At 43.6% G+C, this 16,587-nt stretch overlaps 1 protein-coding gene across 4 annotated transcripts in view; it reads right to left on the bottom strand.

Annotated features, from left to right (window-relative positions):
• Positions 1 to 16,587, bottom strand: part of AGTPBP1 (ATP/GTP binding protein 1) — a 567,598-nt gene that overhangs the window by 435,305 nt on the left and 115,706 nt on the right. For all 4 annotated transcript variants that reach the window (XM_029617286.1, XM_029617267.1, XM_029617279.1 and 1 more), the window contains one exon: positions 12,450 to 12,580. In XM_029617286.1, the coding sequence (XP_029473146.1) occupies positions 12,450 to 12,580 (131 nt within the window). The remainder of the gene's footprint in view (positions 1 to 12,449; positions 12,581 to 16,587) is intronic.

Raw genomic sequence — 16,587 nt, 5'->3', positions numbered from 1 at the left:
CAGACAGCAAGAACTACAGCTAAATGTTAATCCAGAACTGGATAACCAAATTTGGATGCCCTAAGAGAATGCATACAGATCAAGGAAGAAATTTTGAATCATCAATAATTAAGGTTATGTAAAATCTATGAAACAGAGAAATTAAGAACCTCTCCAAACCATCCGCAAGGAAATGGAAGATGTGAACGGTTTAATAGAGCATTGCATAACTTGCTGAAAACATTGTCAGATTACAAAAAGAAAAGATGGTCAGAATATCTTTTGGAGGTCCTCCAAATTTAAAAGAACATGCCATACTGGGTCAGACCAAGGGTCCATCAAGCCCAACATCCTGTTTCCAACAGTGGCCAATCCAGGCCATAAGAACCTGGCAAGTACCCAAAAACTAAGTCTATTCTATGTTACCGTTGCTAGTAATAGCAGTGGCTATTTTCTAAGTCAACTTAATTAATAGCAGGTAATGGACTTCTCCTCCAAGAACTTATCCAATCCTTTTTTAAACACAGCTATACTAACTGCACTAACCACATCCTCTGGCAACAAATTCCAGAGTTTAATTGTGTGTTGAGTAAAAAAGAACTTTCTCCGATTAGTTTTAAATGTGCTACATGCTAATTTCATGGAGTGCCCCCTAATCTTTCTATTATCCGAAAGAGTAAATAACTGATTCACATCTACCCGTTCTAGACCTCTCATGATTTTAAACAGCTCTTATCATATCCACCCTCAGCATTCTCTTCTCCAAGCTGAAAAGTCCTAACCTCTTTAGTCTTTCCTCATAGGGGAGCTGTTCCATTCCCTTTATCATTTTGGTAGCCCTTCTCTGTACCTTCTCCATTGCAATTATATCTTTTTTGAGATGCGGCGACCAGAATTGTATACAGTATTCAAGGTGCGGTCTTCACCATGGAGCGATACAGAGGCATTATGACATTTTCCATTTTATTCACCATTCCCTTTCTAATAATTCCCAACATTCTGTTTGCTTTTTTGACTGCCGCAGCACACTGAACTGACAATTTCAATATGTTATCCACTATGACACCTAGATCTCTTTCTTGGGTTGTAGCACCTAATATGGAACCTAACATTGTGTAACTATTGCATGGGTTATTTTTCCCTATATGCAGTACTATTCATAGCTCTACAGGATATACACCTTATATTTGCTTTTAGGACAGGAAACTCTACTTCCTCTGAGCAGTTTTTATCCAGATAAAGAAGATGATCAGCCAGTCACATTAGACGACTGGATTATTGAACATAAGAGAAAATTAAGAGAAGCCAGAGACATTGCCAGAGAGGAAATTGGGAGGGTCATGATGAAAAACAATTTTTGATAAAAAGGTCCGAGGTTTATTGATTAATGTTGGTGACTGGTTCAGTGAGAGGCACAAGATTCAAGATGTAAGGAACCATACACCATATAAAGTGACAAAAATTTATGCAACTGGAAATACTACCTTTAGGTTAGAAAACAGAGCTGGAGATGTAAAGATCATAAACAGAGACCACAACCAATTGATTCCTTGGGAAGTAGAGGAAAATCCTGAGCAATTAAAATTGCCTAATAGTGAAAATCAGGGACAGCTAGAAGATAAGGAGGAAAACTCTTAACAACTAGATAAAAAGATAAGTAAGAAACCACAAACAATTTCATTGGTAACACCAGAAAATATATCTTCTCCAATTGTTGAAAATATGGAAGATGAGCCTCCAGGGAATATAGTAGAAATGGAGACCTCAGAGTCAAACACGAGTATCTACCACAGAAAATAAAGGGAAGATGCCCCCATGTTTGAGAGAACATTATTATATTAAGTAAGACTATTTGCGTGAGAAAATGTTTAAGTAGACTATCTAGAATGAAAAGTTCTGGAAGTACTTTTCTATTTGAATGTATTCTGAATCACAGAATTGTTTCAATTTTAATACTGTGATTTAAAAACAATGTGTTTCTTATAGATACTAGCAAAGGTAAAGTTCTGACTAAGTGACTGAGTAAATGATTAATTAATAAAAAAAAATAATATTACTGAGCAGATGGAGGAGTTAAAAAAAAAAAAAAAAGCAATGGCAAGGTCGACATTTTTTTTTTTAGGGGGATAACAAAAATAGATTTTGCAATAGCTGATGACTGTTTTGGGTTGTTTGTTTTTATAGATAGAGGAATGTATTGTTGCTGAATTCTCTGTGAATAAGAAAAAAAGGGGGGTTGGTGCTGTGCTGCTAGGCAACAAAAGATCACACAGGAAGAAAAAAAAACCAGTTACAGTGTGTTAAGGGTCCGGGATGAGACAGAGAGTATGTTATTTCTTTAGGAAAACATACTTTTATTGCTGAACGAGTTTTCCTAAGTTAGCTTAAAATTATACATATACATACATACATATAGCAAGTGTTGCTTACCTGTAACAGGTGTTCTCACAGGATGGTAGTCCTCACATACGGGTGGCATCACAGGATGGAGCCCTGTACGGAAAACTTTTCTGTCAAAGTTTCTACAAAGCGTTGACTGACACTGGCACACTGAGTGCGCTGAGCATGCTCAGCCTGCAATTATCCCTGTGAACCACAGGTGTCTCCCTCAGACTTCTTTTTTCCGCTCTACAGTAAGCATAGCTGTTAGGAGCTCTGTGAGAAATTCTAACACTTTTTCCACACAGAAACACAAACTTTTACTTCACAAACACATTTCCCTGCACAGGTCTCCCTTCGCGTACGTTTATTCGACGCTCGGTGAGTAATATGCCCTGTTTTTTCGGTCGGTTCCTATCACCTCCCAGGCCTGCAAACAGACTGCGGCCTTCCCTCTCCCTATGTTTTTAGTTAGCCACACATAGCCTGCGAGTGTCCCTCTGTGACACTCTGCCTGGTTATTAGCGCTAGTGGGACAGGGACTTCCATGGTTTCCGTTGCCGCCAGGGCAACTTGTGTGAATACCTTCAAAGATACCTCCCTTTGAACCATGTACTGCTAAGTGACTGTCAGCTTTCCCCTTTGTTTTAGTTTAAAAGCTGCTCTATCTTCTTTTTAAAGGTTAGCGCCAGTAGCCCGGTTCTACCCTGGTTAAAAGCTTAACACCAGTAGCCTGGTTCTACTCTGGTTAAGGTGGAGCCCATCCCTTCAGAAAAGACTCCCCCCATCCCCAAAAGGTTGCCCCGTTCCTTATAAAACTGTATCACTCTTCCCTGCACCGTCTCATCCATGCATTGAGACTCCAGAGCTCTGCCTGCCTCTGGGGACCTGCATGCGGAACGTGAAGCATTTCAGAGAATGGGCTTCAATACCAGCTTCAAGATAACACAGCAACCCTTTTCTCAGAAAGCCCCACAGTTAGTACAGACCATAAGAGTCCCAAACCCTTACATACCAGCTTTAAGATAATATAATCTCTTCTCTAAGACAACCCAACCTTTATTACTATAACCCATCATGCCTAGACTTCCACTAAGCCTTCTACCAGGGAAAGAGCCAGGCTATAACCTTTATACAGAATGGGAGATAATCCCACTCTAGTCTAGAACGGGTAGATGTGAATCAGTTATTTACTCTTTCGGATAATAGAAAGACTAGGGGGCACTCCATGAAGTTAGCACGTGGCACATTTAAAACTAATCGGAGAAAGTTCTTTTTCCCTCAACGCACAATTAAACTCTGGAATTTGTTGCCAGAGGATGTGGTTAGTGCAGTTAGTATAGCTGTGTTTAAAAAAGGATTGGATAAGTTCTTGGAGGAGAAGTCCATTACCTGCTATTAATTAAGTTGACTTAGAGAATAGCCACTGCTATTACTTGCAAGGTAACATGGAATAGACTTAGTTTTTGGGTACTTGCCAGGTTCTTATGGCCTGGATTGGCCACAGTTGGAAACAGGATGCTGGGCTTGATGGACCCTTGGTCTGACCCAGTATGGCATGTTCTTATGTTCTTATGTCTAAGCTCTATTGGTAATTTATTGCACAGAGAGGGGGCAGCAGCCATGGAACGTCCAGACCTTACACATCTCATGAAAAAAGCAGTAACTAATAACACTCCTTGACTTGCACGTAATTGGTGGTTTGGGGTATACTTTTTCAACTTCACTTTAATATAAGGAAGCTCATTACCCCTCAACACCCAGACATTTAAAGTCAGTAATATGAACTGTATTCAAGCTTGAATGAGTAACTAATGTAGAAATTTTGGTATTAGAATAATTTTAGTGCATTTATGGCAGTTGCCATCCTTGCAATACCATCTATTTTAAGAAAGCACTTGAAAAAGGCCATCGTGAAAGATTCCTGGGGAAATTAAAAAGTCATGAGATAGGAGCTAAAGTCCTATTATGGAGTGGTAACTGGTTAAAGAACAAAAAGACAAAGTAGGATTAAAGGGTCAGTTATTCCAGTGAAAAGAGGTAAACAGTGGAATACACCAGGTTCAAGTTCTTCATTAAGGTTATGGAATAGGACGTAAAGAATGAGGTGATCAAATTTGTATACAACAAAGTTATTCAAAGTAATTAAAACATGAACAGGAATTGCAGGAAGAACTTGCTAGACTGGATATCTGAATATTTTAATGGCAGGTAAAATTGAATGTAAATAAATGTAAAGTGATGCACAAAGGAAAAAATAATTCAAACTCTATGCACACAATGCTGGGTTCCATATTATGAATTACCACTCAAGAAAAACCTTCAAGTCACTGTGGAGAGAACTACAAAAGGTAGAGAAGGGCAACACAAGTATGCAATAGCTCTCTTATGACAAAAGGCTTTACAGGTTAGGGCACTTCAGCTTAGGAAAGAGATGTAACTTGATTTTGAAGGAGATATTTATGTTCTCTTTACAGTTTGATATTTGTGGATACAGACCAGTCAGACTATCACAGATTCAAAACAGTTTATTATGGACAAGAAATCATAGTCTTTTGTAGTGAACCAATACAGCTTGACAGGAGAAAAAAAAACAGAATCAGCAGATATACTTTTTCTATTGACAATGAGTTAACACACAAGAGCTTTACAGCAACAGAAAAGCATCACAACCAGTAAATTCACATGTGTTGCCTAGGCCAGAGTCCCCAAATGGTCACAGCTACCCCCATCCTGTTCTTATCAAACGAGATGAAGCGTTATGTGGCCTGCCGTCCTCTGAAGGTAGAATGCTAAGGCCCTCTTACAATCTGGAGTGGCGGAGTGACACAGATATGGAATTTGAGGTCCTGGGAGGCTTGCTGCCACTGGCACCGTAGGGTCCACTGTGCTCTGTGATTGTGTAGGCGGGAAAAGGGCGTGACATGGACCATGGTCGCCATGTGGCCCAGAAGGCAGAGCATAAGATGGGCAGAGATCCATTGGCTCCAGTGCACCAAGCTCACCTAGGCTGCCAGAGTGAGCGCTCGGTCGCGAGGGAGATAACCCTTGCCCTACGCTGTGTCCAGGCGGGCACACACAAAATCCAGATGCAGCAATGGAGTCAGATGGGACTTCGGGTAGTTGATGACAAACCCAAGAGACTCCAGCACCTGAATGGTTAAGCATAGAGACTGTAGCGTCCCCTCCTGGGAACTGCTCTTGATTAGCCAGTCATCCAAGTAAGGGAACACCTGCTGCGACCCCTAGACGGCGCAGGTGTGCTGCCACCAGTGCTAGGCATTTGGTGAAGATGCAAGGCGCAGAGGCAAGGCTGAATGGCAGCACCCTGTATTGAAAATGTCTTGTGCCCACCAGGAAGCAGAGATACCTCCGGTGACTGTGGGAGATCTCGATGTGTGCGTACGCATCCTTGAAATCAAGGGAACAAAGCCATTCTCCCCTCTGCAAGAGAGGCATCAGAGTGCCGAGGGAGACCATCTTGAACTTCTTTCATTTGAGAAAACAATTCAGAGCCCATAGGTCTAGGATGGGACGAAGTCCCCTGGCACTCTTGGGGATCAGGAAATAAATGGGTGTAAAACTCTGTTCCCTGCTGCCATAGAGGAACTGACTCAATCCCCCTGGCCTTAACAAGGGCGGAGACCTCGGATAACAGTATTTCCTGATGGGGAGACTGACCCCAAGAGAGGCATGGGGGGGCATCCCCAGGCACACTCAAGAGGTTTAGATGATACCCGTGATGCACAATGGAAAAAACCCACCGATCAAATGTGGTCGCTAACCAATAATCCAGAAAGAGGCGCAGGCGGCCTCCTACTGGCAGATTCAGTGCCAAAGGTATGGTGACTGGCAACAATGGCCACCGGGGGACTGTTGAACCTCTGGGTACTGGCTGCATAGGGAGGACACCCAGCAATACATCGAAGGACTCCAGCAGCGGTGCTAGGATCAAGGAAGTGGGCTCCGGCATCAGTGGAGGCACCGACGGGGCCTGCAGTTTGATACCCCTGAGGGCTCGGAGCACTGCCAATTGAATCCTACAATCCAGCTCCTCTTCGAAAGCCGCTGTGGATGGGGCAGATGGAGGAGGAGCAGGCGTCACTAGATCACCCTCGAAACGAGAGGGATCGTGCCCGGCACAGATATGGATATCTGTAGGGAGCACCTCAGACTCCCGGATTCAACAGAGGGCGAAGCCTGGTCTCCGCAGGGATGCTTCAGGGGCAACACAGCCGATACTGGTATCTTCCCAGAATTGGAGCCATGCGTCAATGGCAACCATTGACGGTGTTTTCTCGATCTCCGGTGCTCAGCCCAGTCTTTATCCGGTGCCGAAGAGGGCAAAGAATCCGACGTCCTGGAGCAGGAGGACACAGACAGTGATCGATCTTCAGAGTGGCAGCCTGAGTGGGGGTGGAATGGGTTCCCTCGAACCCATAGTGTCGATGCGGCCAACACCGGTGTGGAGGGCCCCACTTCTTGGGCCCAAAAAACTTTTCCATTTGTCTAAACGCGCCCAATGACCTCTGGGGGTCATCTGGTCGCAAAATCGACAACCCTGGGCAGAGAATACAGACATCATGCGGTCTTTGGGCACTGGGAGCATCAACGGAACCCAGAGGAGGCCATGCCTCGAGTTGACAAACAGATGGTGCAGGGCGGACACAGATACCAAAAACCCCCGGAACCGATCGCAAAAGAGTTAAGAACTTACCATGCTGCCCCTCTAACTAGGGGGAAACCCGGGAAGGGGGACCCCACACAAAGGCGGTGAAATAAATCGCAAGAAAAAACAAAGAACTCTGAAAACAGAGCAGAGCTCCACCAGCATGAGGCAACTGCACCACAGAAAGAAAGAGATTGAAGGGGGACCCCGCATGGCCGTGCGGATACAGACATGCTGGGCATGCTCAGTGTACCAGTCAAAGTTCTGGAAACTTTGACAGAGATTTTCCGTGCCGAGCTCCATCTGATGATGTCACCCATGTGCAAGGACTAACATCCTGCTGTCCTAGGAGAACAGGTACTTCTCCAGTTTGCCTAATCAAGGTATCAGCTCTAAATGGGGGGCAGGCACTTCCTTTTCTTGCTAGATATTTGTGTCTTCGGTTGGCTGTGTTTGGGCTTCTGACAGCCACATTTGTTTGCTATACATAGTTCCTTCTTAGGTTTTGGGAGCCAAACCCTGGCAAGGTATATTTCTGGGGAAAAAGGGAACGTGGCTGGTGGTACTATGGGTTCACTGAGCCCTAGTTACTCTTCTTGAACCTTACTCCCTTTGCAGACATGAAAATTGAGCCAGTCTCTCCCCAGAAGTCCTTGTAAAGATAGTCTTTCAGCAATCTCCACCATAACTGTCGTCCCTACTTCCCCTGCCTACTCTCCATGTAGATTTGGCTGTGGGATAGGCCTGGATATCCCTGGAATCCACCTAATGTTCAGGAGATATCAGGTCCTTAAACTACTGAGGTTAAACAAACTCTGTATTATCAATTCTGGCAGTCCCAAAGTCAGTCATTTTACGTTCACCCCATTTACCTAGATCAGGATGCACAAATTCTCAAGGTGATTATGTCCTCAGGTGGAAAACAAAGACATCTGTAAAACACAACCCATACATGGGCACTTATGATCCACGTTTCCTGCTTCAACACAGTGTTCACACTTCATCTAGCCATTAAGGGTCTGAGATATCAGTTCCTTCTCGAGGTCCAAAATAAGCTCTGTCATTTCTCTTAGTGTTACCTTGGGAAGGGTTCTAGGCATCTGTTTTTGGCCAGCTCACCGCAGCCCTTTAGTGGGTTTCTGGATGCCTTGGTTCCCTTTTCCTTATCCCAAGAGTTCTCTTGGTGGATATCCACTTCCACTGGCCCACTCACTTGGTGCATTACAATATCTTCGGCTTCAAAGATTCCCTTCAGAAAGTACATTGTCATTTCCAGGGTACGGACCTGATGCTGGCCCAATTAGGTGGCTGCTGCAATGGGTAAAATCCAGAAAAGTTGCTTGATCATGATGAGCTTGACAATTATGGCAATGTTCCTTTCATCAGATTTGAGCTACTGCTTGCAAAGTTCATGTAAGCAGACATCAGGGTTCTCAACCAGACCTCAGCCACATGGAGCCCTCAGAACTTGCATTATTAGTTGCTTGCTGTAATAGTCAGTCTGTCCCAGATGGTGGCCTTCGCCCGGTCAATCTGTGGTGATTGCTATTGGTAGGGCGGTAAATGCTACTTGGGTCTCTCCTGTTAGGAGCAAGGTGCAGGACCCATTGTGCAGCAGTGGCCACTCTCTCAAATGTCATTAAATAAGTTTCTGGGTCATCCTCAGGTCCCATTTTATTCAGCTGTACTTCTTGCAGGATGGAGATTCTGAACGGTCAACTGGCGCTAATGATGCCAGCAAATGACGTTGGAACAGTTGCTGCCATTCTTGCTGCTGTACTTGGAATTGCAGATGAGTCTAGATCTGTTGCAGTTGTTGCTGGTGAAAAGCAAACAGTTCTTTAATCCTCCGTTTTGAGAGCAATTTCAGGATTCTCACAGCCAAGAAAAAACAAATTTCTTTTGGGTGGGTTGCCTCCCGAGGAGACGTCAGATTCCACTTCTGAGCACCATATGAAAGAGTAAGACTAGGGATAGGCATAGAACAGCCAGACTGTCACAGGATAGACGGTTCTTAAAGAATAATTCTTTTGACAAGCTTTGACAAGAATAATTCTTTTGACAAGCTTTACTACAGAGACAATATCATTTCTTGGCCATAATAAAATAAAGTCTCTGTAGTGAACCAACAAAGCTTGGCAACAGAAAAAGAAGAATAAAAAGATGTAGGCGATTTAGGAATTTTTGAATCCAGAATGATTTCTAGGTGTTGCACAACAAATCTAAACAATGTCTCATGAACTCTTCTTCATTGTGAACTATTGTGCATCATAATAAATGTCATAATAGAAATAGCAAAGGTGTAAAGAACTAGTCTTTAACAAAGTGCTTGGGTTGTTATTGGCAGAAATTCAAACAGTTTCAGCATTTATAAGTGAATGTAATCTGCCTCACTAAGTTCTAGATGTATGGATCCCTACTATATTTAACCAGGGTTACACCATTTGGTGTGGGGAGATACAGTTTAGGGATAAAGAGTTTGCAGCTCCCCCATGAAGAGGCTTGCAATGGAACTGTCCTGTTGCTTATACTGAGAGATCACCATTTTACTCTTATGGATCCCTGTTGCTTTTGAGGAGATAGTATGGCTGGTGCTGAGTTGTGATTTAACTGAAACTTCCATGGAGTTCTCTATTTTGGATGGCAATTTCTTTCCACCCTTTCATTTCATTCTTTAATCTTTGATTAAGAATTTGAGTTTGGTGTGCCAAATTCTTTTGGACTCGGCTACGTTTGCCCTTTAATCCAATGGGAGAGGCTCCCTTCCAGCGGGAGGAGTCTGGGATCGCCAAGATCAGGGAGAGGATGATGTCCTGCCTGTGTAGAGGAGACGGGAGAGAGGAGGAGAGGAAATGGACCACTTCAACAGCCCATGAATGTCTGTGAAGATTGTGAGATGAGGAGAGAAAGGTATCATTCTTGATACTACAAGAGGAGGTACAGAGATAACACACTGAATTATCACAAGGGTACTTTAAAGTTTTAAACTACCATAGGAGGGAAGCAGTAAAGCTTTGCCCAGAACACTATGGGAGGGAAGAGATCGAATAGCTAAAAGAATTTCATCAATTGGATTTGGCAAATGAGATTAAGAAGGACTATAAGATGTTGCAAGCTTGCCGGAGGCAGTTGTGGCAGCTTGGTGGTGAAGTGCATAGCTGTGGGGACTTTGGATCATCATCTGTGCCTTGTCGGATGGAAACCACCAAGTGTCTTCTCATGTGTGTTGTCAAGTAGTGCTTCCATTGTTCTTTAGGCAGTGGTTGCCTGTGCAGAAGACTAAAATGTGGGAGGCTTGGGAGCAGTGTGGAGGCCTTGAGGGGAGGCTCCCCACTCCCCACACAGGAAACCTGGATATATAACTTGTGTTATAGTGACATTGTCACTATCTGGTCAGAGGTCTGAGATGTGGCCTCTGAAACTGTTATCTGGGTTCAACCATCACAGGAGTTACACAGAAAACACTTTCTAATAGCCTGGTTAAGCCTAGAAAGATCAGGAAACAAAAGAGGACTGGTACTACAAAAAAAAAAGAAAAACATTATAACAAAGTCTCTGTCCATTTCTAAGGTAAATGACACAATCAATGTTCATTTGATCATCATATCTTCCTCAAAGATGTATAAATTATCTACAAAGATGAGGATTTCAATGGACTGTTCCTGTGTATTTTGCAGGCACCTTATTTTATTTATTTAGTTTTGCTTATATTCTTTTTTAGGTACTTCACAGAGGATTATATTAAAGGTACTGTATGTATTTCTCTTTCCCCAAAGGGATCACAATCTAAGAGGAAGGTTCATCAAGTCACATTAGGACTGTAACGCACATTAAACAGGTAGATCATGCAACATAGCCCTATCATGGCCATATCGCACAATATTCACGATAATTAGCATACATTCTGATAGATTCCTTCCCCTATTACAATGAGCTGCTTTGCATGAAATTTGCACACATGAATTTTGCAAATCCATGCAAAGCAGTTCATGCATGGGTAATCCGATGTAAATAAAATATCACGGCTGACTTGGAAATTTGGCAGCTATGTTATTTATCTACACCTTTCCTAAAAACATTAATCTAACATGGGTCCCAATGCTCTCACAAAAGATTTACAGGGCCCAGTTGTGGGGAAAAAACAAAAAGTAGCAACAAAAAGTCCCCAAATGTGACTGGGGATCAATCTTGACCCCCCCCTCCCCACCCCAAGGACACCAATTGAGGCAGCCCCATCAACAAAAGTAGTAAAATATATGAAATAGTTCATGCGATGACGCCCGCCCCAACCTGGTCCATATAAATGTTGGCCAAATGATAGACATCCCCCCCCCAAACCCCTTTTGAATAAAAAAAGCCAAAAGATAAGATCTCCCCATACCCCTTCTCCCCCCAACCCCCAAGTTTTCAAAAAGCCAGTAGTACCAATAGTATGAATGAGTCAAAGTACTTTAATTTATGGACATCATGAAATTGCAGTGCTAGAGAGTTCTTTTAATTTTACAGCCCTTCCTACAGACCAGTGTGCCTTCAGACTTGATCAAGTGTGCCATGGATCACCACTGCCTGATGCTCAGATCCAGGTCAATCTTTGGGCTTTGCTCTTAGCACTTTTAAGCAACAAGAAACACAAGCAGTGGCTCTTAAACAACGTGCTAATTAATGGGCAGTATATGCAGGGCACAGAAAGCTGGTCCCCCACTCAGGGCAGCAGACACTGCACACAGCACCTCCACATCTTCCATGTTCTGATCCTCCTCCTTTGAGTCCAGCACCTGTCCTATCCCCAGGCTGACTGAGATGGGAAGAGTGTGCACCAAGCACAGGATGAGACTTACGGGTGTTGGCAGTAGCAGCAGTGAAGGAGCTCTGGCAGCCACATACTGGTAACTTAACTTAGCTGGCTGCCCATACCAAACTGACTTCTCCCTTGCCTTGCACTTGTATATAGAGGGAGCTGGTCCATCGTGATGGGTTCAATTGTGTCTCTGCCCACTCGCCCCCTTTTTTTTAAATTTGGAAGAGAGAGTGAGAGACATTCACCACTTGTCTAGCTCTTTCTTTTGGCCAGACAAGTCCTCTCTTCATGTCCACACTGCCGGTCCCTCTGGAAGCTGATGTGCCATACAATACTTTTGTTAATGCAGATGGGCCTTCAGCTTGAAAAGGTTGGGAAACACTGCTATAGACTACAGTACTAAAGATTTAAATAATCAGGCAAGGAACCTGCACAGTCGTGGCATGAAACACCAAAAAAAAAAAAAAAATCCTTCATATTTTTAATCCAATTAAGTCACACTATTAAAATTAATTCATTAAAAGTAAGCTAATAGAATATAGATAGAAAATGTTTTACACAAAAGGTTTAGTAAAGAGGAAAACAGTAAATTATATTAAAACTGAAATAAATCGGCTGAAATACCTTGATTTTGAGCCAGGTGGAGGATCTTTGATGTAATATATCTGGTAGTATCTGGATCCACCAATGAGGATTCGGTATTAATTTTCTCCAGTTGAGACAGAAGAACAAAGACGCGGGAATTATTAGGAAGACTAGAAAGAATATATATGAATCATCAGTTATTCTGGTTTTTTTCATAACACATGGAATACAATAAACAAACCGTTTCAGAGAAACATAAAATAAGATGGTAAATTCTACAAAAGGGAAAGATAGGGACTATGTTGGATTCAGCAGGGTGCAACATTCAAGGAAGCATAGTTTCACCAGAGGGATATTATGCAGGGATGAAAATGTTTTTAAAAAACTTAAAAGGCATCAGCCTTAATTCTTAAGAGCCAATGATAGAATTCTTTAAAAAGGTTTGTTTGGAGGAGAGAAGAGTGGGATTGCATTTTTTAATTGCTTTTTTTTTTTTTAATCCAATTTTGTTAAATTTATTTTTCTTTATTTTTGGTTTGACATTTTTCCCTCCCCTCTTCCTCTGTAGCCCAAAAGAGGCCTAGCAATAACAATGATACCTTCACCCAGACCCTCTGCTCAAGCGTAGCTCAGGTTTCTCCACCTGGCCCTGGGCCTGACCTCTGCAGCTGCTCTTCTATCAAGGCTCCTCCTTGGCAACTGGCTCCAGATGCTGAGTTTTAAACACCTGGACAACCTGAAACCCAGGTTTTTGCTAGCCCCAAGATCATGTCAAACAAACCTGATTAATTTCTTTGATTGGGAAACTGGATGTGGTGTACTAGGATTTCAGCAAAGCTTTTGATACTGTCCTTTATAGGAAGCTCAAACTGAGCAGTCTGAGATGGGCCCCAAGGTGATGGACTGGATTAGATATTGGATGACTGACAGACGCCCATAAGAGCCAACCTTTGCAAATGACTGGAGGCACTGAGCTAAAACACAAATTACAGACCCCCCTCTCCCCCCACTCCTGAGCAAAACAGTGTGATTGATCAACCTGCATTTAAAAGGGTAATTTTCAGACATTCACATAGGGTTAAGTCTGCAGGTACATTTTATCTGCAGACTTAGCCCACATTTTTAAGTGGATTTATGCAGAAAAGTTCACTTTGAAAATATATAGGTTGCTTTGGTATGTGCTCAGAGCAGGTGCAACTTTCCTATGTGCAGATTTACAGCTGTATTTTCAAAAATCCAAAGTTGTGCGCATACATTTTTTCACCACTCCAACTGCACCCCCTTGAGCACCTACTTCAAGTGCAAGTACGTTCATAATAGTGTTATTTATTTATTTGTTTATTTTAAAGCATTTGTAGCCTCTACACAAGTATCGTGGACACAGGAAGGCTCAGGTGGACAAAACAAAAGCTAGGGAAGCATTCAGGCTGAGATTATATAATCATCTTTAGAATCAAGAAAAGGAAGGCATCAAAAAGATTACATCAATAAAATTCTTTCCCAAATAACTGGAATGAGGTTTGCTTATGAACTGACTCACACACAGCATTTTGTTACTTTCAGTAAACTTTTATCAGTATTTTAAGGTAGCAGAGAGTTGAAGCAGCTCCAGAGCCTCAGCTCCTGGCTCCAAGCTCCAGAGCCCTGCTCCATTCTGATTCCAACTCTGCTCCGGCAATCCTGGCTCCAGCTCCAGAGAATAGCATAAATAAAATAAATAAATAAAAACTGACCAGCTCTGCTCAGGTTCCAGGTCTTGGAGCTGGCTCCAACCTCTGGAGCCAGAGCCTCAGTCATTCCTACTTTCCTCTCCTTCTTCATGCCTCTTCCCTCTACCATGATCCTCTCTCTTCTCACAGCTCTTCTCTTGGTTTATCTTCCCTACCAGCACGCCTCCCTCCTCAACTCCTTGTCCAGTCCTCTTCACTTTTCTCTCCCTTTGAAGTTTCCTTCACTTAACCGCTCACACCTCACCTACTTTATCTCTCACAGCCCATGTCCTCTCTCCCAGCTTGTATCCCTTTCTCCTTCTCACAGTACATGTCCCCTAAGTCAGCACCCTCAGCTCCTCTCACACTGACAGCCAGTGTCTACCCCTCTCCCTCCCCCACGAGCTCCACTATTAGCCCCTTTTCCTCTCACAGGCTCCTCTCATCATCCTTCTTTCAGTTCTTCTCCCAGACTCTCACGGTAGTGTTTTCTCTCTCCCAACCAGTACCCTCTTTTACAACTAATCATCCCACCTCCCCGCCAACATTCCCTTTCCTCCTCCTCCCATTTCCTAGCAGTTCTCTCAGCCCCTCTCTCACCTTCTTCATAGCTCCTCTCTTTCTCTTGCTCTCAGTCCTTCTATCAGCAACCCTCCCCATCTCCACTACATCTCAGGGCAAACAAAGGCAGGAAGCCTGACTGTCTTACACTGCTGCTGCTGCTGCTGCTGCTGCCATCTTTTCCCTCTGCAGCCAATTAAGCAGAAATTCCACAGCCAACAAATAGACTGCAGAGAGAGGAGGGCACAGTAACAGTAAGTGCTTCCTTCCTGCCCTCCTCCATGGCCCTGCAGCATGCAGCTCCCAGCTTCCAATCCTTCAGAAGTACAAGAAATAAAAGAGTTGATTCCCTGTAACAGATGTTCTCCAAGGACAGCAGGATGCTAGTCCTCACACACATGGGTGAGATTACTGGATGGAGCCCGGCACTGAAAACATATGTCAACGTTTCTAGACCTTTAACTGAGCCTCATTCAGCATGCATTATACCATGGGTCCATGCCGGGTTCCCTTCAGTCTTATAAAATAGACTTCAAGGATAAAAATAAAGAAGAAACCCACAGGGTGGCAGTCGGGTTTCATGAGGACTAACATCCTGCTGTTCTCAGAGAACACCTGTTATAAGGAAGGCACTCTGCTTTCTTTGAGGACAAGCAGGATGGTAGCCCTCACACATGGGTAAAGCCCTAGCTACAGGCTGCCCCCCCCCCCCCCCCAAATGTAAAAGGGGACCAACATAGCCAAACCAAGTGCCAACGGGCACAACAGGATTTGTTGGTAACAAGGTGAGGAGGCAGCCTGAACCCAAACAACGGGCTCTAGGTGGGAACAGAGTTGGGTTCTATACCTCAAACAAGTTCTGAAGGACAGATTGGCCAAACCTACTATCGTGTCAGCCATCCCTACCAAACAAATGTGATATAAATGAGTGGAGAGAATTCCACGTCGCAGCTCTACAGATGATCTCCATGGGAACTGCTTGCAAGTGGGCCAGCAACGCTGACATGGCTCAAACAGAGTGAGCCTTGACATGACCCCCAAGATGCAGTCTCACCTGGGTATAAAAGAAGGAGATGCAGTCTGCCAGCCAATTGGAAAGCATCTGCTTGTCAATGGTGATGGCTAATTTATTCCTATCAAAAGAAACAAAAGGTTGGGTGGACTGCCTGTGGACTTCTGTCCACTCCAGATAGAAGGCTAAGGCTCTTTTGCAGTCCAAACTATACAGGGCTTGTTCACCTTGGTGTGAATGGGGCCTGGGAAAGAATGTTGGCAAGACAATGGACTGGTTAAGATAGAAGTCAGACACCACTTTAGGCAGAAACTTAGGGTGCGTATGTAACAGTCTTAGAAAAATTTAGTGTAAGGTGGAGCTCACTGATCTTGCAAGCTGAAGTGACCACCACCAAAAATATGACCTTCTAGGTCAGGTACTTCAGGTCACAGGAGAACAGTGGCTCACAGGGAGCTTTCATCAGCTGAGTTACCACCACAATAAAGTCCCAAGACACAATTTGAGGCCTTAGGGGAGGATATAACTGAAGCAGGCCTCCACCCCCCTCCCCCCCATGAAATGCCCAACTATAAGCTGTACAGAGATAGGAGTACCATCTATACCATGGTAGTATGCGTCAACTGCACTCAGATAAATTCTAACGGAGTTAGTCTTTAAGCCAGCTTCCAATAGATGTACAAGGTAGTCGAGCAGTTTTCATATGGAACAGGAGAAAGGATCTAGGGCCTTCTGCTCATATCTCACAGAAAAATCTTTACTTCAGTCCATAGGACTTTCTAGTGGAAGGTTTTTTCGAAGCCACCAGGACATGAAATACATCTTCTGAGAGATTGAGTGATTGCAATATTAACTTCTTAACATCCAGGCTGTGAGTGACAGGGCCCGAAGGTTG

The sequence above is a fragment of the Rhinatrema bivittatum genome, chromosome 1 (assembly GCF_901001135.1).
Source record: "Rhinatrema bivittatum chromosome 1, aRhiBiv1.1, whole genome shotgun sequence".
Classification (NCBI taxonomy): domain Eukaryota; kingdom Metazoa; phylum Chordata; class Amphibia; order Gymnophiona; family Rhinatrematidae; genus Rhinatrema; species Rhinatrema bivittatum.
Note: the sequence above shows the minus strand (reverse complement) of the source record. Positions and strands in the feature narration are given on the sequence as shown.